The 27,403-nt window shown below is 42.0% G+C and overlaps 1 protein-coding gene across 1 annotated transcript; it reads left to right on the top strand.

The window, feature by feature from the left end:
• Positions 1–27,403, top strand: tec (tec protein tyrosine kinase). Its single transcript, XM_085392293.1, has 19 exons — positions 1–256; positions 429–814; positions 3,717–3,920; positions 6,858–6,962; positions 9,180–9,261; positions 11,830–11,958; positions 15,034–15,086; positions 15,222–15,421; positions 15,516–15,581; positions 17,074–17,128; positions 19,110–19,189; positions 19,279–19,412; positions 23,378–23,452; positions 23,673–23,844; positions 24,380–24,596; positions 24,722–24,786; positions 24,878–24,996; positions 25,087–25,244; positions 26,365–27,403. Exons 3-19 carry the CDS (start codon positions 3,783–3,785, stop codon positions 26,446–26,448), a joined length of 1,932 nt encoding a protein of 643 aa, XP_085248419.1. The 5' UTR covers positions 1–256; positions 429–814; positions 3,717–3,782; the 3' UTR covers positions 26,449–27,403.

Raw genomic sequence — 27,403 nt, 5'->3', positions numbered from 1 at the left:
TATCCGGTAGTGCTGCATTTTAATTGTGTTTAGCAAGCAAAGCAAAAATGTGCCTGTCAAAAGAGGAAGGAAAGAAGAGAGCAGGGTGAGGACAGCACCAGGACGTGAGATCTGAGCAGTGCTAGGCCTGAACGATGAAGCTCAGACGGCTGCATAGCAATGAACCATTGTTACCACTTACATGTTAAACACGTGCTCTCAAACTGCAACATGAGTGTGTGCATGTAGCAGCTGCTCCAGTGGAAACGATCACTGAGTAAGGAATTTTCTAAATGAGAGTACTTGTTGTATGCTGACTCATCATGTCAGTTTGTGTTTTATTATGACTATATGCTGCTAGTTTTTGATTTATAGAGTGTGTGTGTGTGTGTGTGTGTGTGTGTGTGTGTGTGTGTGTGTGTGTGTGTGTGTGTGTGTGTGTGTGAAAGATACGTTCAGGTGTAACAGGGCTCATCACAGATGGAAGTGAGAAAACAAACCCTGAGTAACCCAACAGGAATGGGACCCGTGATGGAAGAAAATCCCGGCATCTCATTTGCTTCTTCTGCATTAAACACGAGGTAACAGCACGTACATGCGTGAAAGCTGGAGACGGGGACGGTCACCCACTGGTGACGCAGCCACCCCAGAGGTCTAAATCAGTCGTAGCTCACTCAGCGATCACCGTGCAGCAGCGCAATACGAGGAAGTGCGCGTGCCCGTGAGCCGGTGCGTTTCTCTTCATTTCCTGAATCCCGCTCCCGAGATTCGCAACGACATGGGAGGCCCACGGACTCCAACCAAGTGAGGAGAAACTGGGAAATGAGGCGCGGAGGTAAGGGATCCTTTTTTCCACAGACACCCAGCGAAGTTCCTGTAAACTTTTTGCCTTTTGTGTTCTGCTGTCCGCAAACGAAACCGCGGACCTGCGAGTTTAGAAGTGCCGCTGCTAAACGCTGTGAGTTTAAAACAGAGGATACGATGCAAAAACGCTCAATAACGTTGAAACTTTCATTTTGTGGGGGTGATGCTGCAGCGTATAAACAACACCAGTGGACCTGCTTTCAGCTGCTGCTTTGTAAAATATCCATATTAGTATTTAATCGGACAGTATAGATTAAAAAAAATATAGTATACATATAGTATGGTATATGTAGTAGGACCGTGTAGTATCACCTGAGAACAGGTGTACAACCCGCGATACGCTTCAAATCACCGGCGTGCGCTACCTTCCCTCTGCTGCATTTAAGTGCGGTTGGAAAAACTTAACGGACACTACTGTGAAGAATCTCGGCCTTGTTTCACATCCAAACTGTACCCAAGCAGTAAAGGGTTTATGCTTTATGGGCGAATGTACTGATTATATGTATTCTGTGGGGACTATTCATAGTCAAAGGATGCTTTACCGCTTGCTGAAATGAAAATAAAGAAGGTAGAAGGTGAAGACGGGGAACAACTTGACCTTTGACTAAGGAGCCACAGTGCACCAGTAACAAATGTGCTTCATTGTGCAATGCCAGTAAGACAGGTGTTGCCTTTGTCACCCTTCGGGCATGAAAACTGTTAACATGTTTATCCCATACATACAGTTATATAAAGGAAACCGTTGACATGTCTCTGCAGACACATGCATGAAGGCAACCTGCCAGGATTTTGTATGTTTATATTTTGATAAGTTGGCACGGAGATCCAGACGACACTACTGTAACACTGTTGTATTGATGGCGTTATATCAAGTAATCTTATCAGATGTTATTCGCAGTGTTATTCTGCATGTGTTTAAGGTTTTAGATTAGCGTTATGCATTTTGATGCATTAAACAGTCACATGAGACCAAAATAAGTTGCCTCTTCTGCTCTGCCTCAACCCAGCTTTGTTTTTTTGACTCGTTTTTGGTTCGAGCAGCAGTAACACGTGTCTGACGCACATCGAATGCCACCAGGAAGTCACCAGCTGGTTTTTGGACTCTGGCAGTTTGAAGGGCTCTATGAATGCTTGCTCAGATGCATCACACAGACACATACCTGCTGGTTCATGCTAAGTGACAGACTCTGAAATCCTGAAGCATATTATTTGTCTGCTAATTCAATAAGGAGCCAATGTTGTGAACGCACTCAATGGGACGCTTGGCTAATGCAGCCTCACAAACAGGCCTCAGAAAAATTCAAACGAATGGCTTGGGTGAATTTTCACACCATGAACTTCTTAGAAACAGCTTTTTTTCCACCTTTTTTTTTTTTATTATTTAAGCAAAAATGTGACTTCCACAGCTGAATTTGAGAATCGTAAAATTAGGAGTCCGTGGGTATTTATGCACTTTTGGTGACAGTTTAAGGTGGCCCCTGTGGGAAATGTGTTGGCACTTGAGCATTGGCATGTATTTTTAACCTCAGATGTTGCTGCTTGGTCACGCCCAACCCCATCTGCCTCCTGATGTTGAACGCTCACATTACTTGTTTCACACAGCAGAAACAAAAGGCTTCTGTGTAGTGCAGCTAACCATTTGCCTTGCGTCTGATAGATTTGCACGGAATTACTTATTACTTACCAACCAAATTTGTAAATCACCTGATAAGTTCAAACTGAGAGAAGAGCTTTGGCGGACACAGATAAGAGCACATCCTGCATCAGCTCGAGACAAAACACCTCTTTTACTTTGACATTATCGATTGACTCAGTGTTTTACTGGATGATTAACCACCACAAAAGATGTACTGACTATCAGATGTGGTTTGTAAGCTTAATATGCTACTCACCTACCCATAAATGCTAGTGACTATGGTCATTTCTAGTCGATGAATTACATGCCCACATGTTTTTATTAATCACACTCAGTAGTTTGTGCTGATTGAACTTGGGACATTGAATCAATCACAGCAAATGAACTGATAATCAGCAAGAGAGCTATGTGATCACTGCATAATGAGCTGACAGTGAATGAATAGCTTGTGAAGCCACTGAGTGCAAAGGTCATTAGAGTTCATTACTTTGTTAAAGCGACATATGTGGTGTTTTTATGGTGTTACACGGAGCAGCTTCAACTTAGAAAAAGAAGAAACCAAACTGAAATCATGTTATTCACTCTTAAAAGTAAAAAGAGATCTGTGAGCCCTTCTTAAATCTTATCCTGGATGAATCACATCTTTCTAGAAGAAAATAAACAACAAAGGCTGAGGTGTAATGAGTTGACACAAGTGAAACTAAACTGTGTTATTATAAAGATAACTGAGCGTTGCCGGTGAAATAAAGGAAATCAGTGTGCGTCGCATGTAAACAGAGACGCTGCTTATGAGCCTTGTGGCTCTAAAGACAAAAAAAAGCAGAATCAGACAGACAGAAATAAGTCATAATGAAAGCTCGGTATAGATGGCTGCACTTCCTCAGAGTACGGGTGGATGTAATGACCAAAAATAAATTCCTGCTAAATAAGGCTTCCACAGAAAGTGCAATAAAACCCCTCAGAGCTGCTTGCTGTGTCCAGCTTCCCAAAAAGCTCCGTACCACCAGAAATGTAGGAGACAGCATTTATTAAAGATAAAGTTCTACTGTGGTAGAAGAACAATGTGGTCACAGACAAAGGAGGACTTCCTGTTTGTGGCCATATTGATGATACAGACCTGGTTCTAATTTGTTTCATCTCAGGAAATGTATTAACTTTTTTGGAACAACAAATCTAAAGGTGTGTTTATCTGGAAGGAGGAATGAGTTATATCTGAGAATTTGGTCATCTCTCTTAGATCAGTTCCATACCTTTGCGGTCTGACGTCTTCCACCAATGGGCTGAGGCCGTCGGCGGGGCCAGGATGAGTGCGGACCTGCTGCTGGAGGAGCTGCTAATCAAGCGTTCGCAGCAGAAGAAGAGGACGTCGCCGCTGAACTACAAGGAGAGGCTGTTCGTCCTCACCAAGAGCCGGCTGACATATTACGATGGAAGAGCTGAGGTCGCTTTCAGTTTCTGTTCATTTGTTGTATTTTTACATTTTATACAGGAGGAACAATGCGGTTTTCGTCCTGGTCGCGGAACACTGGACCAGCTCTTTATCCTCTCCAGGATACTTGAGGGTGCATGGGAGTTTGCCCAACCAGTCTACATGTGTTTTGTGGACTTGGAGAAGGCATTCGACCGTGTCCCTCGGGGTGTCCTGTGGGAGGTGTTGCGGGAATATGGGGTGTCTGGCCCATTGCTACGGGCCATTCGATCCCTATACAACCGTTGCAAGAGCTTGGTTCGCATTGCCGGCAATAAGTCGGACTCGTTCCCGGTGGGTGATGGGCTCCGCCAGGGCTGCCCTTTGTCTCCGGTTCTGTTCATAATTTTTATGGACAGGATTTCTAGGCGCAGCCAAGTGGCGGAGGGCTTTCGCTTTGGTGGCCTCAGAATCTCATCTCTGATTTTTGCAGATGATGTGGTTCTGTTGGCTTCATCGGGTGAGGGCCTCCAGCTCGCACTGGAATGGTTCGCAGCCGAGTGTGAAGCAGCGGGAATGAGGATCAGCACCTCCAAATCTGAGGCCATGGTTCTCAGCCGGAAAAGGGTGGAGTGCCCACTCCGGGTCGGGGATGAGTTCCTGCCCCAAGTGGAGGAGTTCAAGTATCTCGGGGTCTTGTTCGCGAGTGATGGGAGAAGGGAGCCGGAGATCGACAGACGGATTGGGGCTGCAGCTGCAGTAATGCGGACGCTGCACCGGTCCGTCGTGGTGAAGAGGGAGCTGAGTGTAAAAGCGAAGCTCTCAATTTACCGGTCGATCTACGTCCCTACCCTCACCTATGGCCACGAGCTGTGAGTAGTGACTGAAAGAACGAGATCGCGGATACAAGCGGCAGAAATGAGCTTCCTCCGAAGGGTGGCTGGCCTCTCCCTTAGAGATAGGGTGAGAAGTTCGGCCATCCGGGAGGGGCTCAGAGTAGAGCAGCTGCTGCTCCACATCGAAAGGAGCCAGCTGAGGTGGTTCGGGCATCTGACAAGGATGCCCCCTGGGCGCCTCCTAGGTGAGGTGTTCCAGTCATGTCCCACCGGGAGGAGGCCCCGGGGCAGACCCAGGACACGCTGGAGAGATTATATCTCTCGGCTGGCCTGGGAACGCCTTGGTATTCCCCCGGATAAGCTGGAGGAGGTGGCTGGGGAGAGGGAGGTCTGAGCCTCTTTGCTTAGGCTGCTGCCCCCGCGACCCGGCCCCGGATAAAGCGGATGAAGATGGATGGATGGATGTTGTATTTTTATTTTTAGCTCCTTTAGTACTGATGAGATTATGTGATGGTGAAGCGTTCATCTTCCACTCCTACAGTACTGGTTAGACTTTAGTGAAACAACATTGATTTGTACATGATGTGACTGTAAGTCTCCCTGACATCTCAGTGGATTTTAGGGATTTTAGTTCTCAGACATTATAACAACCTGTGAATTGTGATGGATCATGAGGAAGACAAGCACTGACAATCTGATCATTTTTGCTTTTTCTTAAAGCCGACTTATTCTGCTCATGTCCAGCTCTGTAACTTTATTCTTGAACTTTATTGGAGTAATTTTGCATGATTAAAATACAAAAACAACTCTTATTTATTTTTTTACAGTCTCTCCTACAACCTGATTTAACCCCCTTCAGTTAAGGCCACCCTTACTTTAACAGAGCTTCTTCTGACTGGCTGCCTCTCATAGAAATAAACGATTGTGGGTTTTAATGACCATATTAGGGATATCCCCTCTCTATGACATCATACAGATCCAAAACCAAAATTGGGGGAAAAAAAGGACAGAAAAGGAGAGCTCGCAACAGTCAACAACGTGAGTTTTGGCTCACATACATGTAGTGACTTCATTTTGAAACTTTGGCCATGTTTTATAGGAACAAGACACAAATAACAGACAATAAGGAGAAGCACTGGTTCAGAGTTCATGCTTACCTGGTTCTATACTATAATCCTATAGCATAGTCTGGGAATTAGATGTTTGAACTTGCCAGTGAAACATGTTTAGTATCCAGTCAGCTTACTTGAAGATGAAAACTGGAAACAGCAAGCTGGGCTCCTGTTCAGCAGTTATTTTAGAGACATTATTAGAGAGAGAGACGCGGTTTTCAAAGAATGCTGAAGTGAAAGCTTTCGGAGAATTCAACAACAGCAGAGATGATGCAGAAGTCTAACTTCCAGGGAAGAAAAGCATCTTTTCTTATACCAAGTTTTTTTGGCATTTGGTCATTTTATACCAGTTTTTCATGCATGATACTTTGGATCAAAATATTGCCTTTTAAAAAATGACTTTTCTTCTCTTTTTGGTACATATTGTAATTTTGCTTTTGTGGTACCTTTTTTTTCTCCTGACTTTTAACCTTTGTAATGGTGATTTTTAACCTTTTGTTTAAGTAAATAGCAGCTACATGTGGGTGTTTCATCAAAAAACATTAAAGTCATTTGAGTCAGCAGTAGCTCTGTAATGTTACACTGAGCCAGAATAGTCATTTATCTCTTTTTATATTAAGTTAAGCTAATGGTTCTGGTTCATTTGTACTGCACAGGTGTGAAAGTGTCATCAATCTACATTGTTTTAATATGATTTATGCCCTTCAACTGTGAAACTGAAAATGTCTGTTTAAACATCTCGTTGGTTCAGGTAGCAACACCCTGTTTTAAGCTGAGTGTTCACTTTCAGTTTTTCCAGGAATGCCCACACAGCTGCATACAGGGCTCTTATCCCAGTTTAAATCAAAAATTCTGCTGAAGGAAATGAGTTACATGTCAAATTAGTTCAACAATCATTTGAATACTGCTAATGTGCAAATATGCTATGTCAGCACAAAATGTCAAAGTGTCTAAGACTGCAAGTTGGATAATATTACAAAGACAGCAAACATTAAAAAATGACATGATGTTTGCATCAACAGAAGAAGTTCAAGAGGGGCTCCATCGAAGTGAGTCGCATCAGATGTGTGGAGATTGTCAAGAATGGAGGAGGGGTCATCCCCTGCCAGAACAAATACCCCTTTCAGGTACAAACACACTACCACACTCTCACCTGCAACCAGAGAGACCTCTTTCTTTATATGCATACTGTCGAGTTAATGAGTAGTAATGCAAATACAGGGAGTGCAGAATTATTAGGCAAATGAGTATTTTGTCCACATCATCCTCTTCATGCATGTTGTCTTACTCCAAGCTGTTTAGGCTCGAAAGCCTACTACCAATTAAGCATATTAGGTGATGTGCATCTCTGTAATGAGAAGGGGTGTGGTCTAATGACATCAACGCCCTATATCAGGTGTGCATAATTATTAGGCAACGTCCTTTCCTTTGGCAAAATGGGTCAAAAGAAGGACTGGACAGGCTCAGAAAAGTCAAAAATAGTGAGATATCTTGCAGAGGGATGCAGCAGTCTCAAAATTGCAAAGCTTCTGAAGCGTGATCATCGAACAATCAAGCGTTTCATTCAAAATAGTCAACAGGGTCGCAAGAAGCATGTGGAAAAACCAAGGCGCAAAATAACTGCCCATGAACTGAGAAAAGTCAAGCGTGCAGCTGCCAAGATGCCACTTGCCACCAGTTTGGCCATATTTCAGAGCTGCAACATCACTGGAGTGCCCAAAAGCACAAGGTGTGCAATACTCAGAGACATGGCCAAGGTAAGAAAGGCTGAAAGACGACCATCACTGAACAAGACACACAAGCTGAAACGTCAAGACTGGGCCAAGAAATATCTCAAGACTGGTTTTTCTAAGGTTTTATGGACTGATGAAATGAGAGTGAGTCTTGATGGGCCAGATGGATGGGCCTGTGGCTGGATTGGTAAAGGGCAGAGAGCTCCAGTCCGACTCAGACGCCAGCAAGGTGGAGGTGGAGTACTGGTTTGGGCTTGTATCATCAAAGATGAGCTTGTGGGGCCTTTTCGGGTTGAGGATGGAGTCAAGCTCAACTCCCAGTCCTACTGCCAGTTTCTGGAAGACACCTTCTTCAAGCAGTGGTACAGGAAGAAGTCTGCATCCTTCAAGAAAAACATGATTTTCATGCAGGACAATGCTCCATCACACGCGTCCAAGTACTCCACAGCGTGGCTGGCAAGAAAGGGTATAAAAGAAGAAAAACTAATGACATGGCCTCCTTGTTCACCTGATCTGAACCCCATTGAGAACCTGTGGTCCATCATCAAATGTGAGATTTACAAGGAGGGAAAACAGTACACCTCTTTGAACAGTGTCTGGGAGGCTGTGGTTGCTGCTGCACGCAATGTTGATGGTGAACAGATCAAAACACTGACAGAATCCATGGATGGCAGGCTTTTGAGTGTCCTTGCAAAGAAAGGTGGCTATATTGGTCGCTGATTTGTTTTTGTTTTGTTTTTGAATGTCAGAAATGTATATTTGTGAATGTGGAGATGTTATATTGGTGTCACTGGTAAAAATAAATAATTGAAATGGGTATATATTTGTTTTTTGTTAAGTTGCCTAATAATTATGCACAGTAATAGTCACCTGCACACACAGATATCCCCCTAAAATAGCTAAAACTAAAAACTACTTCCAAAAACATTCAGCTTTGATATTAATGAGTTTTTTGGGTTCATTGAGAACATGGTTGTTGTTCAATAATAAAATTATTCCTCAAAAATACAACTTGCCTAATAATTCTGCACTCCCTGTAGACACAAATGCAGTACCATTCTTGAGTTGATCAATAGTGGGTCAACGTCCCTTTTATGGGACAACTCGGCCTTTCCACCATTTGGTTTGAGAACTGAAGAAGCTTCTCAGATGAGAGGTGAAACGTCTTCAAGAAACTTAAAGAAGTCCAGTCACTTTCTTGCTAAGCCCCTTATACAAATTAAAATATTACATCGTTTTGGACCTCTGACCTGTTCTTGAAGGCAGAATAAGCTCAAACTTGCTTAAATGCTTAAATTTTACTCTGTTTGTATCAGGAACATTTAGGAAATGACACTGGTATATCTGGTTTATGGGGATTTTAAATATCACATTATAGTTTACATCCAATTATTATGCCAAATTTAACCTGTAACCACACTTTTACATTTCACATCTGCCTTTTTTCAAGTTGAGTCTAAAGTGTATTATTCTTGTTGCATTATGAACCTCCTAAGTATGTTTAGGCTTTCAGACTGCTTCTTGTTTTGTTGTAAGATTAAACTATGCCTATGCAGCTTTGAAATCTACATAAAACTGTGTTAGCAGACAGATCTGTGTGTTTGTGTCCAGGTGGTGTACGATACCAACACCCTCTATGTATTTGCTCCAAGTCATGAAAGCAGAAGTCGATGGGTCCAGAGCCTCAAAGAAGGTCAGTCCCTGTTTTGTTCTGTGAAAAACTAGCAAATGCACATATATACAGGGGTAGGGTATGAAAGCTCACACTGGGAGTTTAGACATCTGAAGTACTGCAGAGATGTTTTTTCACACTTTGAACCACAAAGCACAAACTGGTTTTCACACATGCAAATACCTTCCAGCACCCCTGCACTGTTTCCATTGTTCTTGTTGTTCCTGTCATGAGAAATTTAGCATTTATTTTACTCAACAGAAGCGCTGTGTACTGCTTAGTAATTTGACCTGATTTCTCAAACCTCAGAAGTGCAATGGTTAGTTCACTTTTCTGTCTTATAGTTTGAACTGTGTATCATTACTGATGTTCTTCTAGAGGTCACAATGGTCTTTTTATTTTGTTGATCTTTTTATTCTAAATAATTTAATTCTCTTTATTTAAACAATGCAAGTATCAGTCATTAGGACTATAAATGTCTTTCATAGGAAATAGATATCAATGAGTATAAATACAAACAGTATCATTATAGGTTAGGTGGCTGGTTGCAGTATAGATCAAAAACACGGGGATACTCTACATATTTCAGCTTCAACTGTGAATGACAACCCTGATGATCCTCTAATCGCCTGAGCCAAGGTGTGAAACTGGGCGTGGGTCCCAATCAGCCAGAGTTTCGGGTGAGTTCATTGTGAAACCTGGCCCCACCTTATCATGCGAATTCCTGAGGTCAGATGACCCAGGATGTGAGTGGGCGTTAAGGCGTCTGGGAAGGGATCTCAAAACTGGATTATAGATGGCAGACACCAACTCTCTGCCATCTATAATCCAGTCCAGGGGGTCCTGGATTATAGTCCAGGGGGTCCTGGATTATAGTCCTGGACCCCCTGATGATTAGAGGATCATCAGGGGGTCCTTTTGTCCCTCTGTGGTGGGATACTCCCACTAGGTTTATATCTGGGACTCTGCACCATTTGACCTTAGAACTGAAGAAGCTTCTCGGATGAGAGGTGAAACGTCTTCAAGCAACTTAAAGAAGTCCAGACGCTTTTCTTTGCAATGCAAGCTCCTTTGACTACGATGACCTGGATGACTGAGAACCTTCACAGACAACCCTCCTGTTGTGTTCACCCCCACCCTTACTTTAGAGCTCCGGTCACAATTGGCCAGTCTGTTTTAACAGCTCTTAAATTAACATAAGAAACATTTTTCACCACCAAATTCAGTTCAGTGGGTGGGTCAATGGGTCGTAAAGTGGGTCTTTCATTTTGCTTTATTCAGTTTGAAATTGAAATCGCTCAAACTTTCTTTAATTTGAGCATCTTCATGAACAAGTTGGATGAAATCTTTAATAATTACACGTTTTTAAATGTAGCCTCACTTTCGCATGGACTGGAAGCAAGTGGACAGTCGATAAAAAATTGTGTCATGGACTGGTGTTACTTTTCTTTCATTATTTATACTGAAATTATGGAAAAGGTAAAGGTCTGGAGTTGATTCAAAAAGATGTTTTTACATTTGAAAGCCACAGTCCAAATGAAACAGACAATCCTAAAGCTGCCAAAATAAATTAATCAGAGATCGGTAACCTTAGAAATGACCACATCAACATCAGTCTGGTGCATATTGAGAATTAAAAAAAAAAAAAGATAACATAAAAACACCCAGACGGTCACACGAGACTACACTGGTAGAGGATCACAGGATCCTTAGCATGATAAAGACAAACTCTTAAGAACATTCAACCTAATAAAGAGCACCCTCCAAGTGGTAGATATTTTATTTTCCAGAGAAAACTTGGTCAGAGAAAATACTGAATGCAAGATTTATGAACCATGAATCATCCTTAAGAACGGAAATGCCAAATTAAAGTAGTAAAAAAAAATCTGGACCAGCCAAACCTGGACAGAATTGCTTTTTTTGAGCAGGTGACATTAAAATGAACTCGTACCAGAAATATGGGGGGAAAAAAAGTAAGAACAGGGCTTGGAATGATTTATGATCTGGAGTATACAACAGCACCTGAAAACATGTGGCTTACAGTGGCAATAGGTCACTTGCATTTAGTAACGATGTGGGGAAGGAGCTAGATGAAGGGATTCAGTCAACTGCTGCAAAGTTGACTTCATGCCGCTTGGAAGCACAGATAGACAACAACCCAAAACCTCCAGTTAAAGAAAACCAAATGTTTTTAAGGTAAAGGAGTGGAATATTCTGCACTGACTGAGGCAGGAAGGCCCACAAACGAACAACTGAAAACAGCTGCATTAAACGTCTGGCAAGGGATGACAAAAGAGGAAACCCATCCTTTTGTGACAGTCATGAGTTCCTCACTTCAAGCTGTCACTACAACTGTAGCTGCAGTTTAAACATTTCACAAAGTGCTTTTGTTCATCTCTAAATTAAAGCTAAAGTTCTGTACTTCAGCTGCAGCTTTAGTGATGGCGGATGCAGTTTATCAACCTAACTTTATATACAGCTTATCAAGGAAAACCAGTCTCAGATAATCTAGACATAAAAATTCAAAGAGAAGCAGCAGGAAAGACCTGGTTTTGTTGAACTTTTGTGTGTTTGTGTGTGTGTATCCAGAGATCAAAGACAACGCAGAGGTCTTGGTGAAGTTTCACCCTCAGTTCTGGCAGGATGGGTTGTGGCTCTGCTGCCGCCAGGCAGAAAAACAAGCACTGGGGTGCGAGCAGTACAACCCGTTAGAAGACAGTAAGTGCCTGACGCTCATGTTTGCTTTCTGTGCTCCATCTAGACTTCCTGTCTCTTGACTTTGTTATTAACTTTATGGTTAATAACAACCTGTGGAAAATAATTATCCTTCAAATGGGGCTTGTAACGAAGGCGGGCTGTCCAGAATGTCTACAAAGAAGCTGCAAAGCACACACTGCTTCAACCAGCCCCCCTCCAATGAAAATGATGCCTTTTATCCGTGTTTAACAGTCACGATTTCATAAAGAACAAACCAGTCTCATAAACCTGTGGGGTGACACTTTGACCCAGATCTGAAGCAAGGTTTAGCTTACATTAGCCACACATCTTAGCTGCTAAGCTGATGTCCTTGCGCTGCACTCATTTTATGTCAGCTCAGTGTGAGCTAGCACCAACCACATCACATCAGTTGCATAATACTGGAAACTAACTAACTCCAAAATTCTACCTCAGTGTGTTAACATTAAATGCTACAGACCTTTATAGTGTCTTTTTGGCTCACAGTTTTGGCCCCCGAGCTTCACATAGAATCCACAAAATGTGTGTAAATACCAGTTTTCATATTTGCTGAATAATTTGTGTATTAAAAATTCATTCTGTGCATTGTATGCTGGAATAGAATAAAACAGAAAGCCTTTTTTTGACATTGTATTTATGATACAATGAGCTTTCATGTCCCAGAGTAACAGTTGCATGTTACATTTTTAGATCATGATATCAGCTACACCACAAAGCCACGTGCACATAATGTGAACGAGGTAGCTGTGCTATAAAGTGTCCGAGTCCACATTGAATGCGCAAATCATTATTGTCATGTGACATAAAAATAAATAAATACGCTATTGCCAAACGTAATTGCTCATCTGCCTTGAGTAACATTATTGATCCAAAGGGTTCAATATGATGTCAGCCCACCCTTTGCAGCTATAAGAGCTTCCACATCATCCACACATAACTCATCCATGTCTTTATGGAGCTTGCTTTGTGCACTGGTGCACAGTCATATTTGAACAGGAGGGTGCCACAAACAAACTGTTCCCACACAGGTAGGAGCATGAAGTAAACGTCTGTGAAATGGGACGGTCTAGCCTTCAGATTAGCGTCACCGCTGTCTTGGTGGAGTTTAATAAACTCAGCCGTCTGCTCCTTGCTATCTAAAATATAACAGGACACTGGCGTAAATTCTCGACCGCCTCACACTTCTGTTTCATCAGTTTCCTGTTTCTGTTTTCACATTCAGCTATCTAATCTAATCTAATAACTTTTATCTCAGCCAAACCGATTTAGTCCTGAACAAATAAAACATTGAAAAAAACCAAACTAGGTTGTCTAAGTGACTTATATATTGCGTTTAACCTGAGTAGCGAAAGACCGTGGTGATCTGAAAATGATGTGTGCCGTTCTCTGCGGCTCTAGTGACCCTCGAGCTCCCGGCGAGCTCTCGAGCTGGTGAATAACAGACGTCTCTGAAAACGTCGGAGGACTTTTGCAATTATATGATATCTTAATTAGCCAAGCAGATATTTGAAGTTTACACAGCTACATTCTCACCTGAAAATTTGCTAAAAGTCATAAGAGTAGAAAGAGTAATAAGAGTAATATTAAAACTTAATAGTGGCAGTTTTATTAAAACTTAAAACTGGAATTGGCTGGGCCATGCTCTGAATTCTGGGATATGGTGGGCCACAAAGGATACACCTGACCCATCCTTCAAATTTGGGGAAAAGGAGGACGCATTTGTTGGCTGCATTCGGAGGAGTCTACAAATTTGGACAGCCTTCATTGTGTCGCTGTGACGTAATCGGTCTACAAATGCGGCCTCAGGAGGATGCAGCCCATGAATTTGGACACCCCCAAAGTTTGGAGGTCAGCAGTGACTGACTCTGCAGAAAGTTGGCGACCTCTGTGTTCTGTCGTCTCCGATCGCTTCCACTTTGTGATAATACCACTAACAGCTGACTGTGGAATATTTAGTAGCGAGAAAATGTTATTACTGGACCCCTGAGAGCGACCCATTATTTCACAAATGTTTGTAACAGCAGCCTGCATGCCTATGTGCCTAGGAGACTACAATAATTTTGGCAATATATAAAAAAATAAACATAAAAACATATAGTGAGAATGTAATTCCAACAGTGTTTGAATGCAGCACACCTGCTTTTTGTAAGAGAGTGGTAATGGCCTTATAGAAGAAACCGTTCATGGTCTATTAGTCCTAGTTCTCAGTGTCTGAGCCAGTGACATGAGGACAGATGTTACAGGTCCCTGGTGGCCAGAGTGGCCGCAGTCTCAGGCAATGTTTTGGCCTCTGGCGAGGTAACAATATCTAGGAGAGAGAAGGATGACAGCCAATAATTTTGTGGCCTGTGCTAATGACCATTTGTAGCCTTTTTACACTCTTCGACAGCTGCTGGGCAACCAGCTTACCACACTGTGAGTCAGTATGTTAAAATACTCCCTCGTGGAGCGGTAAGAGGCCACCGGCAGCTGAGTTGTACTTGAATAGCATTTAAGTGCCCCAGATAAAGCCTAATAGTTTTGTATAGTCACACACACAGTTGAAGCTACAGTGCTTCAATAAACCAACTATTTCTTTAAATGTAAACCTTTGAGTTTGCAAAGTGACTCCAGTCATCAGTGAAATGTAGCGATAACTACATTAATACACTTTGGTAGAGTACCTCAAACTCGTTCGCACAGTAAGTAGAATACATTTGTAAAAGTCGGTGAACCTTTCACAGTAAAGGTTTTCAGATAAAACTGAGTTGCTCCGTTGTCATGGTTATTTTATTACATTTTGAAACCCTTGATTCACCAAGTGAGAAGACAAAAACAGGAAATTGCATTTATAGCTTAAAAGCTGAGGCGTTGACTAGTGCACTACGCCGCAGTGATGTGGCTGATCAACAGCTGTTGATCAGCCACATCACTGGTGACCAGAAGCAGAAGGGTCAAGAGGTCAGTGTGAACTGAAAGCAGAGATGATGGTGAAGATGAAACTGAATGCGAAAATGTAAAAACTTCATGCTTGACTCGCTGTTTCTGTTCCTTTTTTTTTTTTTTTTTTTTTTTTAGTTTCCAGAAAACCTCTACCCCCGATTCCTGGAGAGAAGTGTAAAAAAGAGAGGGTAACCACACATACACACACACGTGCACACACACACACACACATGTGCACACGCACACACGTACACACACGTACTACCAATATATCAGTATAAGCCAGGAGCTGCAAGCCTGTAGTCACTCCTACTCCTCCTCAGCGTCGGACTCCTCCTCCTGCCCCCCCGACCCCCGAAGATGATGAGGAAGACGATGAGGAGGCTGAGGAAGAGGAGGTGGTCGTGGCTATGTATGACTTCCCCGGCATGGAGCCTCATGATCTGAGTCTGGTGAAAGGGGAAGAGTATGTCATCGTGGATAAGTGTGACGTCAACTGGTACAGGGCACGCAACAAGTATAAGTGAGTTCACGCTGTATTTCTGTGTTTTACCACCTAGTTTCTCATGTCTTTGTGTGTTGTGGTGATGTGGTAGTTTGTTTGTGTTTTTTCACAGTGAGGAAGGATACATTCCAAGTAACTATGTAACTGAGAAAAAATCCGGAAACTTGGTCCAATATGTGTGAGTGTGTTAATCATTTCCCAGTTACAGTTTGAGTTTAATGGCTGGCTGAATCCTAATGTCTGGACCTTGTTAATACAGGGTTTTTGAAATTTGGCATTTACTGAGTCTACACAAGCACACTTTCTATGGACTGAAAGCATGGCCAACCACCAAGCAGTTAAACACATGTTGGGAAAAGTAGTCTTGGGCAACGCCACATTTGAATTGAGTTTGATATGTGGTTATTTGCTTAAGTTAACTGTGTTTACTTAATTACATCTTACAGGTTATACAGGTTTCCAAAGTTAAAGTGTAGATTTCTGATCAAAGCTGTGATAGTTATATATTTAATAGTTAGACCTTTATGATAAAACCAGCATCTGTATGAGTAGAGGTCACACACTTGCATTGTGTTGTATTATTGTCCTATAGACAACTTCTTAAATCTTACAATTTGATCTACAAAATTAACCCTTTAAAGCCGAACGGAGCAGCACGCTCCGTTTTGCGTAACAGTTTTTAAATTTTTTACCTTCAGGGCCTTATAAGCCTATACTGGTGTTTTTCAAATTCATGTTAGACTTTATGCTTTTCTGTGTCGTTTCTGGGATGCTTAGAACTCATATTGCACTGCTGGAAATAGTTTATTTTGATGCACATGCTGGGTTTTTTTTGGTTTTTTTTGCAAATTTGCATCATAATATTTATTTTCGTTTTTCCTGCAGTATATACAAATTGGTGTATCTCAAAAATAAAATTATAAAGACACTCAAAATAAATTTCCTGTTGTTTGAAACAATTTTGTGCAACTTTTTTGTATTTACAGTTTTGAGGGATAAACCTCTTAAATTTCTCTAACTAGAAATATATGTATAAAAAACAGAAAAACAAAAACTATTTTCAATTGTTTTGCAGTTTTTTGCAATTTTTTGCAATTTATGTAATTACTATGCACTTAATGCATACACATTATTAAAATTTTGGCTACAATGGTTGTATTGATGTATAGCAACTTGAAATGCTCCCAAAAATGGCACTACAGCATGTAAAAATGTAAAGATAAGCTCTGGCGAACTTGGTTCTATGGTAAGTTAGGTCTATGGTAGGTCCCAGGGTTAATTAAAATTAAACGAATCTTGAACATTTATTAACGAAAAATGCTAAAAACACTATAAATGAAGTGAAACTAAACCAAAATTGAAACTCTCATGGTTGACTTTCAGCTTTCCTGAGACACCATCACAATGTCATTGGTGAAATAGCAAATCTAGGTTTTGCCACTGTAAGTTGATCAAAAACTGTAGAAGAGATATTTCGATCATTTGGAGGCTGATGTTGTACTCTTGAAGTAAATGTATTTGCAGTTGAATCGTAAAGTTCACTGTGAGTCATGCTATCTTCCAGTAAACGCTTATTTCACTCTTGATGTTTGGATTCAGCCAGCTGATAGTGCTTCACAAAGCAGGCAGAGCACTAGAGTCTCATGTTGTGTTTTCTTTGTTTGTTCCAGCTGGTACAATAAAAATGTCAACAGGAATAAAGCTGAGGAGCTGCTGAGGAAGGAGGTTAGGCTCTCTTTCCTTCCTTTGGTTCTTTGTCTTTATTCCCTCCCTGTTTATACGTACTTCTATGATTTAGAGACGGTGATATTAGTGATAGCATGTTGCTGAACGAAATCTGTTCTTAAGAAAACACAAATTTAGATATTTTCAGCCCTTCCAGTTTTCTGGATTCTTTGACTAAGGTGACTGAGATAACAGAAATTACTGTTGTGTGGATTAGAAAAGTCTTGAATTTTAAACTTGTGGAATCCGTCAACCTCTTAATAGCTGCCAGGCAAACTGTTTAATGTTAAAATGGGTTCTACTTAGCTATATGGTGTCCACAAACTAGAAAATGTTAGATTTCAGTCTAGTCTCATGCATTTTGGCCTTTCAGTTTTTCTTTTCAAAGTATTTACATTTAAGAGTTCCACACAGGTTAGCATTCTATTGTAAAAGAGGTGGATGTTAATCAAATATAAGGCCTAATCATAGATGGTTTGTCAGTGACATGTTCTGGTAACTGTTTTACTGGTGAAACTACAAAGTTTAGTCTGCAAAGTTTCAGGCATGTTTGCTCTTTGCTTTCTATGATGTCAGAAAGAAGGGATATCTCTAATATGGTAATTACAGGCACACTTTCACAGCTGAGCAGCTGGTGTGTTTAATGAACGGACCCAAAAGCAGACACGGGAGAACTGAACTGAAGTTAAACAAAAAGCGAGCCTTTATTGGGGCTGATACACAATAAACAGAAAAACAAGCCGAGATTAAACTTGGGCGAAACTAAACTAAACCTAAACTGGGAAAACTAAATAACTCTGACAAATTGTGAAGAGGCTGAGGAACTATGAATCAACTATGACAGCAATGATAACTATGACAAGAGGTATATGAACACACCACCGAACAGAGGCAGCAATATAACATAGCTAACATTAACCGTGCAGTGAATCCTGCTTGTGCCGTGATATTCAGGACTGCAAACCGAGCAGCATCACTGACTTTCAGTTTGTTGTGTTTGTGGATATATGACTGACTGAATATAAAACGTAAAGGCTTTAAAACCAAGTTAACGCTGCAAGTACAAACATCACTAATGTCACATAACTTTGCCGACATGTGGCCAACAGTAATGTTTTAATGTTCTTCTTTATTAAACATTCATACGGAGCCCCGCAGGGGACATGGGAGAAAAAAAAATTAAGACGGACTTTTGCGAGATCTCGCAAAACTAACTCGGGATCTCGCAAAACTTTTGCGAGATCTCGCAAAACTAACCCCATTTCAGCCATCTGCCGTTTTTTTCCAAAGAAAATATCCACACCCACCACCGCGCTATGAATTGTGGGATATATGGGACCACAAAGTCTACACCGGACTCACCCCTCAAATTGGAGAACACTTCGAATTGGGACAGCCGTCATCGTGTCGCTGTGGCGTAATCGGTCTCCAAATGCGCACTACGGAGCGTGCGGTCGCTGGATTGGGACACAGCCAGAGACACCACAGGGGAAGTAAAACAAAACGCATAGAACGTGAAGACACTTGACTCTTCAAAAGGGGAAACAGAGATGTAGACATGACAACACAGGCTTGACAGCATGAAACATGCAGACAAGAAATACATAAAACCTACTGTGAACAGCTGAACAGAAACCCACCTGCTCAGCTCTTCTATATACAAATCAGTAGAAGGTTGGCTTATAAGGGGCTGAGCTAAAATGAATTATATCAAACTAAGGTTGAACGGAGTGTTTTTTTTTTTTTTATCTTTTAACAAGCCCTATGTAGCCGAGCCATCTGGGGTTAGTTAGTTTTTGCCTGTTTGGAAGGCTCAAATGGAAAATCCTGAAAGAGGAAAAACTGCAAGGTCAAAACTTTATTTTGTGGCTGAAACAACCCTAGCCCAAAATCTAGTCTGTTGGTGCCCTGGTGTATGTTGAGAGGTTAAACAAAAATCTTATTTAGTTTTCAGCCTTTGTCTCTGTGCCATGCCCTCCAGGATAAAGAAGGAGCCTTCATTATTAGAAACTCCAGCACCCCAGGAACCTACACTGTTTCGCTCTACACCAAGTCTTCAGGGTAATTCTGCACATGTGTGGTAGTTATAAGTTTTATGTAATAAAAGCTGGTACAACTTGATTTACACTGTGGTTATGTTGTATTTGTAGGGATGGAGGTGCAGCTATTAAACATTACCACATCAAGGAGACACAAACCCTACCAAAACACTTCTACCTGGCTGAGAAACATCTCTTCAGCTCCATCCCAGACCTGATCGAATACCACAAACATAATGCAGCAGGTAACCAACACACAATTTGTGTAGACTATTAAACAGTGACTTAAGCTAAATGCATTACGGTGCTTTTCTGACCCTCTGAGGCCTAAAACATCAATGGTGACAGTGACGTGCCCCAGACCCACCCCCTAACACTAACCCTGTGTTACAGAGATGGGACGAAGTACTGTTCTGGTAAAAATATAAATGATATTTTATGCATATCAGCTGATTATTTATTTTGATCCCTGCTTTTCAAAACTCAGGAGACTTACTTTGGTCGCCCTGTCCGCATTGGGTGGCAAATCCCCGCCAGCGTACTCGATCAGCTGCGGCTGGCCTCATCCCATGCAATGTCTAAGGCACGTAAATCATCAATGAAAGTCCTCCACCTTTTTGTATGGGCGTGGCCTGGTTTGCGTCTTCCATGGGGAGGGTTCCACGTGATGGCAATCTTGGGCAGTCTTTGCAGGAATTGACATAGAATGTGACCTCCAAAGTGCACTGTCCGCTAAGTCACAATGCCATGGAGGGGACGTGTTGCAGTCCGATGGTTGCTCTCCGACACACAACATCATTCATGGTCAGCATCTCTGTTGCTTGCAAGGATGCTGCCCAGGTAGGTGAATTGATTCACCTCCTCCAGCGGTTGCAGTGCTACCATAATGGGGTCCTGTGTTGTCATGTAACCAATCCTCATGGCCTTGGTCTTGTTCCCACTGATCCACAAGCCCACTTTGGCTCTTGCTCTTTTTATTAAAAAAAGCTTTGGTTGCATTTTTAGGTAAATAGCTGCATATAACCTTTGTTGTTTGCAAAACCTTCGTTTTTAAAATTTACAGTTTATATTTGCATTTCAAGTTATAAAAATCATTCAGTAAACATGTTTGTGTTTTTTACAGTGTAAAATATCACTTTTTTCTACTCAGATTTTAAGCCTTTAGTCTGATTTCAGATCAATTGTGTTAATACAATATGTCAAAAAGAAAAAATAATTATAAATTCAGACACGTGAGGTTGTGCTGAAAAGAATGATACTAAAGAAGGAAAGGTAAATAATTTTTAAAGGTAAAATGTAGAAGTAAAACGTAGTCGAAAATGGCCAATTGTACCCTGGACCTGGTTAAACTTTTTTTTTTTTAAGTATCACAATAGTTACTTTTCTTAGTAATCAGTTACTTTTATAAAATTGGGACTCAGTTACATTTTGAAGAAGTAACTACTAACTATAACTTTTTTTTCTCCTTTTTTTTTTTTTTGCCTGTCCCGTTTGGCTCTTTTGCCATCAGAATTGTTGTCTAAAGGCAAAGAAAGATGCCCAACGGATTTACTTTACCAAACTGACCATCCCAGCCTTGCCGTAATGGTCCATTTGATTCACCTTTTATTGTTTATTTTATTTTCACTTGCTGAATACGGGACAGACTTGACTGGGGGAAAGAAGGGGAGAAAGAAAGAGGGAAAGAGAAACAGCTGAGAAGAGGGACGGGGGAGAAGGGCAAAAAACAAAAACCAACAGAACGGGCAGAAAAAAAAAAGAAAAAAAATGCATATATCGATCACCTGGATCACCTGCTGAGAAAGAAAAAAGAAAACAAGCAGAAGAGAACAAGAGTAATAGAATAAACAGCATCACAATGATATATGGGAATATGACAGTAAATACTAAATATTAAACATTATTGTGCAGCACATAAGATCAACAGAACACAGTGTGCTTTGAGGTAGGAGCCAAAAAGGGTGTAGTTTGTGGGTGTGATCACCCGTGTGTACACCTGTGAGCATGGACGCGCTTGTTTTTTTTTTTTTAAAAAGGTTCCTTCATGTAATGATCTGCTAGAGGGTGTGGGGGGGCCACAGCCCCGTCCTCCAGGGCATGAAGCAGGTATGGAGGAGATCAAAACTCCAGACATCCAGAGGCCCCCAGAACACAAGAGATCATGGAAGACCAACAGAGGGGCAGCTGCGCCACTGTCCCAGAAAGAGCTGAGGAGAGTCCCAGATGAGGGCTCACCCAGCAGCCGCGGAGCAGAAGCCAGGGGGAGTTGCAGTGACGCGCCCGTGAGCTCCGCCGGCAGCCAGCCGTGCCTGAGTGACCGAGCCCCAGGCCGAGAGGCCGGGGGCACCCCACCTCCGAAGTGGCCCGAGCGAGCCCCAGGCTCCAGGCCCCGATAAGCGGCCGCCAAGGAGTGAGCCGGTGTGTAACTGGACGCCCATCCCCGGACACAAAGAACCACCAACGCACCGACACCTGAGGGAGTCCGCCACTGGCAGGGGAAGTGGTGGTAGGGAGAGATAGGTCTCCAAACCTTGGAGGGCCTGAGGTGTCCCCAGAGAGGTGGCGTCTGATACCCAACCTGACATATAGACACAGACATACAGGCACACACAGACACAAACATCCATTCCCACCCTCATGCTCTCATATGCACTCACTCCACACTCAACCAACGTGGAGACAGACATAAAGAGACGCTGTACACACGATCACACTCCCCAAGCGTACTCTACGAACCGGGTCTAGGTACCCTTGCCCCTGGAGGGGGGAACTGCACCCAGACCCAGGTGGTGTTACCCTTTTCCCTGCGGTGGGGAGAGGCAGACCGCCCCGACTCCGCAGCAGCAGGGAGGCCCCACACTCCAGACCGCAGTCGGACGGCCAACTCCTCCTCCTAGCCCCCCCGCTCCAGCAGGCCGCAGAGAACGGGGGTGAGAGAAGACTCCAAACCTCCCTCCACCCACTCATTGTAGTGTTGATGCATGTGTGTTCTAAGGTGCATTTAAAACCCAGGAGGGCATGGAGCTACCTGCCAGAGAGCAGCAGGTAAACGCATGGTCCCTCCTGCTAGCCCTCAATGTCTACGTGTATTTAAAATTGAGAGGTGGGCAACGACGCCAGGGGTGAGGTCTACACCCTGATGGTCTTTTGGAATCCGTGTATCGTGCCCACCCCCGAGATCCTATATGTATGTGTTATGAGAGTGTGACTAATGTGAATGTCTAAGTTGTGAGATAAAATTGAGGCAGAGGCAGCCAGAAGGGGACAGAGGGGGGGGGGGTGGTAGCCTCCTCTGCACCCTGGTGACATACCCCTACTCCAAGGCCCTGCATGTGTGGGTGGTTGTGGTGGAGCGGGAAGAGGTTTCCTAACTATAACTAATTACTTTTTCAAAGTAATTTGCCCAACACTTTGCAATAAATACTATAATATGATATGATGTATAAAGGTATTAATGTAGAAAGAAATTGTTTTCTGACAACATTAGATTTGGCTGGAATTGAGAATTATTCTTGCAACTTATTGAAAGTTGTGTCCATCCATCCATTCATCATCTTCCACTTATCCAGTCAAGGGTACTGTATCCCAACTGCAAATCTGTAACAGGGGTTAAATTGTGTACAGTTTAAAAAGAAGTTCTTTAGGTTCTTTGTACTTACCATTTTCAGTTTTAAAGAAAATTAATATTACACAGTACTTAGACTTAATTTGAGCAGTTTTATCTCACTACTGAAAGTAGTATGTATAGTAGTAGGATATTGCAGGGTCTTCACCTTACAACATAAAGTGCCTTGAGGCAACTGCTGTTGTCGCCCCAAGGCAGGTCTGCCATCGCGCTTGCTTTTTCTAGTCACAGGTCAAAAGAAGTTCAGTTCATAGAGTGATGCAATCGTGCATCTGAGAAACGGTAGAAAGTTCGAGCTCGTTTGCACAGTTTTCTGAAAAGAACAATTTGTGAACTTATGAATTTGTGCTTATTTGTGTCGACTGCTGCCATCATGATAACTGTTCAACTCTGACAGCTGAGAATAAAGGCAAAGCTTTGAAGTATCATTTAAGCCTCACCTATACCGACCTAGATAATGACTCAAAAATGTTGAATGTGGATAAATGTGACGGAAAGCTTCCTTTTCTGGGCTCCCCTCTTAGCCTATCATGAAGGGCTCTCTGGTAAAGTTTACATTTATATCTCTCTACATGTCTCTCTTAGGTCTTGTAGCCAGGTTGAGATATCCTGTTGGAAAACAAGACAAATCAGCTCCATCCACTGCTGGCTTCAGCTATGGTGAGTCTTTACGATGAACTGTGTATCTTTAAACAAATAATGCTCTTTCTTTTTTACCCTTTTTGCTCTTTATTGAACTAACATTAAAAATTAACCATTGCTTGATTGATGCTAGCTTGAGTACAGACTAGAGTTTACTCAAGAACGACAAATATCACGAACAATGTCTTGGTAGGAGTTATCGTGTGCTCTTGTAATGTTTGACATTTTTTCCTTTCAGAAAAGTGGGAGATTGACCCCAATGAACTAACCTTCATGAAGGAGCTGGGCTGCGGTCAGTTTGGAGTAGTGAGGCTCGGCAAGTGGAGAGCTCAACACAAAGTGGCCATCAAGGCGTTAAAGGAGGGAGCCATGTATGAGGAAGACTTCATTGAGGAGGCCAAGGTTATGATGTAAGTAAGGAAAAGGCCAAAGTCATACTGGATGAGGAAATGGTGTGAGAAAGAGGGATTTTTGCAGGTCTATTCAAAAACAGCACAGATGAAGTCGTCCTTCACCTGTTCTACCACCTGGTGGAGTTTAAAAAGTCCTACAGCAATATTTCACCTACACCTTATCTATGTGCCTCCATAGTTTATAGTGGTTTACAAATTCACCTCATAAGTGAAAGATTCCAGCTTTGTCCTGGGAGACGACACATCCTTTCACTGTGTGAAAATCTGCCACATCAAACATGTGGAGCTACCTAGTGTGGTGACCGCTTGCGAAAAAGGGAGCAGCCAAAAGGAGCTTTCCTTATCTATTCTCCGTCAAGTAGAAGGTTGTCTCAGAACAAGTAGAGAAATGATGAAGCAATCAAATATGACAAAGGAGGAACTGAAATCTGTAACCGACTCTTCACATTTGAGCCTCTTTGACCAATAAATATTTGAAACTGCTGCTTGGAAAATGTCATTTCCATTTAACAAAACCAACTCCCCTCTCCAGGAAACTGTCCCACCCCAAACTGGTACAGTTGTATGGGGTGTGCAGCCAGCAGCGGCCAATCTACATTGTCACGGAGTTCATGGAGCAGGGCTGCCTGTTGAACTACCTCAGGCAGCGGCGGGGCAGCTTTAACCAGGGGTGCTTGCTGAGTATCTGTTTGGATGTCTGCGAGGGCATGGCACACCTGGAAGCCAACGGCTTCATCCACAGAGACTTGGTAACTTCAAGCTTGGCTTATCGTTGGGAAACTGTTAAATCCATCACTAAGTAAATTGAGCTGCTAAGTACTTTTAGTCATATGTTTTGATTCCATCCTCTTCTGTTGTTCTTCGTTTTCTAAAGGCAGCCAGAAACTGTCTGGTAAACGACTCTCTAGTGGTGAAAGTGTCTGACTTTGGCATGACCAGGTACAAGTTTCCCTCCAGTTATAAATGACTCGCATCAAGTCAGCAGATAGAAAATAAAAGCGTCTGATATCACTAAATTGTTTAAATGCAGATACGTGTTAGATGATCAGTACACCAGCTCATCGGGCGCCAAGTTTCCTGTGAAGTGGTCACCTCCTGAAGTCTTTAACTTTTGCAAATACAGCAGCAAGTCGGACGTCTGGTCATACGGTGAGCTGGAACATTTTTCCACTTAGTTTAACAGAGAAATTTTCTCAGCGCTCATAAAAAAAAATCGCCTCTCTGTGTTTGGGTCTCCAGGTGTGTTGATGTGGGAGGTCTTCACAGAGGGTCGGATGCCATTTGAGCAAAGCCCCAACCATGAGGTGGTGACATTAGTTACACAGGGTCATCGCCTGTACAGGCCCAAAATGGCCAAGCCTGCCATCTATGACACCATGCAGATGTGTTGGTATGAGGTGAGTAAAAAATGGGAAGTAAATTCTTCATATGAGGCTCGTTTCTTATAATTTTTTATTTTTTAAATGTATTTTTTAGCTGTTATTTTTATATTGATAGGATTTTATATTATTTTACTTACTCAATCTGAAAAATGTTACAAAAGTATTCGAATTAATATGGTCTAGTACACCGTATGCCCCCCTTTAGACTCACCGCTGTTCACTTCCATGTAAAATAGGATGGCTGTCATCAGCCTTCAGCAAGCTGTATAATTTAAACATGATATCAGACCATGTTAAAGGTTCTTCTGCATATTTTTATACAACATCTGAAAGCTTACTGCAGATTTTTCTCTTCGTAAAACAAACGGCGGTGGATGGAGTAATGGCTCCGCCTTTTTGCACTTCCGGTGTGTAAACAGACTCCGGCTCCACGTTAAACTGTGGCAGTGTCATCATCGCTGCTGTTGTGTTATGAGTGTTAATGTTTAAAGCTGGAGGCTGTGTGGGCTTAATGTTGTCAAACTTTTTATTCACACATTGCTCTGAAATACGTTTGTATTGCAGGTCTGTTTTTAGTCACGAATGTGGGTGAAACACTCACGTTTCCATGGTGACAATGGCGTGCTACCAAGCCTTGCCCTAAACGAAGCATCAAAACAAAGATTTAGTGCTTAGAATTTTTTATAATCATCTTACTCTGTGAATAGTTGCAGTTCTAGATTACAATAACACTTTACCTTGGAACACATTGCATGAAACACAAAAATCATAATGCGATAATTTGTTTTGTTTTGCTTTTTGACCTCTATTGACCTCTTTAGCTCAGCTGATTCTAACAGTGGTTTACTAATGGAGAAGTGAGAGCGCCTCGTTGCCCTGGGATTATGTGTCAATCATTGTTATTAAAATATACAACAACGCAAACATGAATGACTAGAACAAGAAAAACTCCCAATTTTTTTTTAATTGAGTTTTTTGGTACATGCACAAAAGCTGAACATTGACTCATTTAAAAATGCTTTTTCATATGGATAATTGGAAATGTCTCGTGATACGAGAACCCATCCTCTTACATGATATAAACATGTAAAAGTCCTGTATTCAAATATCTTTTGTCTTTTCTCTCTCTCTGCAGAGGACAGAGGACCGTCCCTCATTCGCCAATCTTTGCGTAATGATCTCCGAAGCTCTGGAGGACGACGAGGCAACTCCAAACTGACCAATCAGCTGCTCACACCCTCCATGGCTGCCATTCAGGAGCCACATCTAAAATGTCATGCAATGGTGCTTTATTGTGATTGGAATGGACCGATGAACTAAATGGGGAGGAAGGACCAATCGCACCAGTTCTAAACTCATTCTCCGCTCACTAAATCACATCAGCTCACAGCCATGAACACCTGCACCAGCAGTACTAAAGACAAAAGTTCACATCACATGTTGGTGGTATTTCAAGATGACTCACAGGGATGAACTGACAGCAACAATGAAGACACATAACGACAGGCTCTGCATGTACGATGCATTATTTGCTGACATGTTTCCTCCCACTCAGACACGAACAGGAAGCCGTTTGGTCAGAGACCTGTCAGCAAGAAAAAGCCACTGAAAGTATTTTTTTTTTCAAGCTCAAGTTTCCATTAAATTTATACTCATTTGTGTTGCTCTGAAATCCATCAGGTCTACAGCAACCCATCTAGTGTCAATGTTGGGTTTATTCTGACCCATTCTAAATAAACAAACTTTTCAAATAGTGAATCTCATTATATTTGTTCTGGTAAAAGCTTTTCTATTGTTTCCTAAATAAAATAGTGGATTCTAATGAAACCCTGACCCTAACAGTAGAGGGGTCACCATTAAACTAACCTTTTAAAGTCAAAATATGGAACGTTTGCTTTATAAAAACTGCTCTCCCAAGTCTTTGAAATTCAAATCATAGGATTGTGTTTCGTGTTGGGGCTCAGGTTGAGGTGATGATGACTGATGACCTAGACCTCACAGAGTTAAGGGAGTTACCCATGTGTGCTCTTTATGTTGTGTACTTCCCCATCACCTCCCACACATAATATGTATAATGCAATGCATAATATTAGAGTACTGTAGAAAATAAATAAATAAATAAATAATTGTGTTACTTTTACAACTAAAAAATATAATAAAAGTTATACCATGTC

Source organism: Rhamphochromis longiceps, linkage group LG3 (assembly GCF_057381845.1).
Source record: "Rhamphochromis longiceps isolate RC_006_pf linkage group LG3, R_longiceps_female_GT1.1, whole genome shotgun sequence".
Taxonomy (NCBI): domain Eukaryota; kingdom Metazoa; phylum Chordata; class Actinopteri; order Cichliformes; family Cichlidae; genus Rhamphochromis; species Rhamphochromis longiceps.
The sequence above is the reverse complement of the archived record's forward strand: the minus strand, read 5'-3'. Positions and strand labels throughout refer to the sequence as shown.

What these genes read in the sequence shown, in the direction of transcription:
- tec (XM_085392293.1), top strand. Translation starts at nt 3,783, where the DNA reads ATGAGTGCGGACCTGCTGCTGGAGGAGCTGCTAATCAAGCGTTCGCAG. An exon ending in AGAAGTGTAAAAAAGAGAGG is followed by an intron (nt 15,087 to 15,221) that starts GTAACCACACAT and finishes ACTCCTCCTCAG; the next exon opens with CGTCGGACTCCTCCTCCTGC. An exon ending in AGGGCACGCAACAAGTATAA is followed by an intron (nt 15,422 to 15,515) that starts GTGAGTTCACGC and finishes GTTTTTTCACAG; the next exon opens with TGAGGAAGGATACATTCCAA.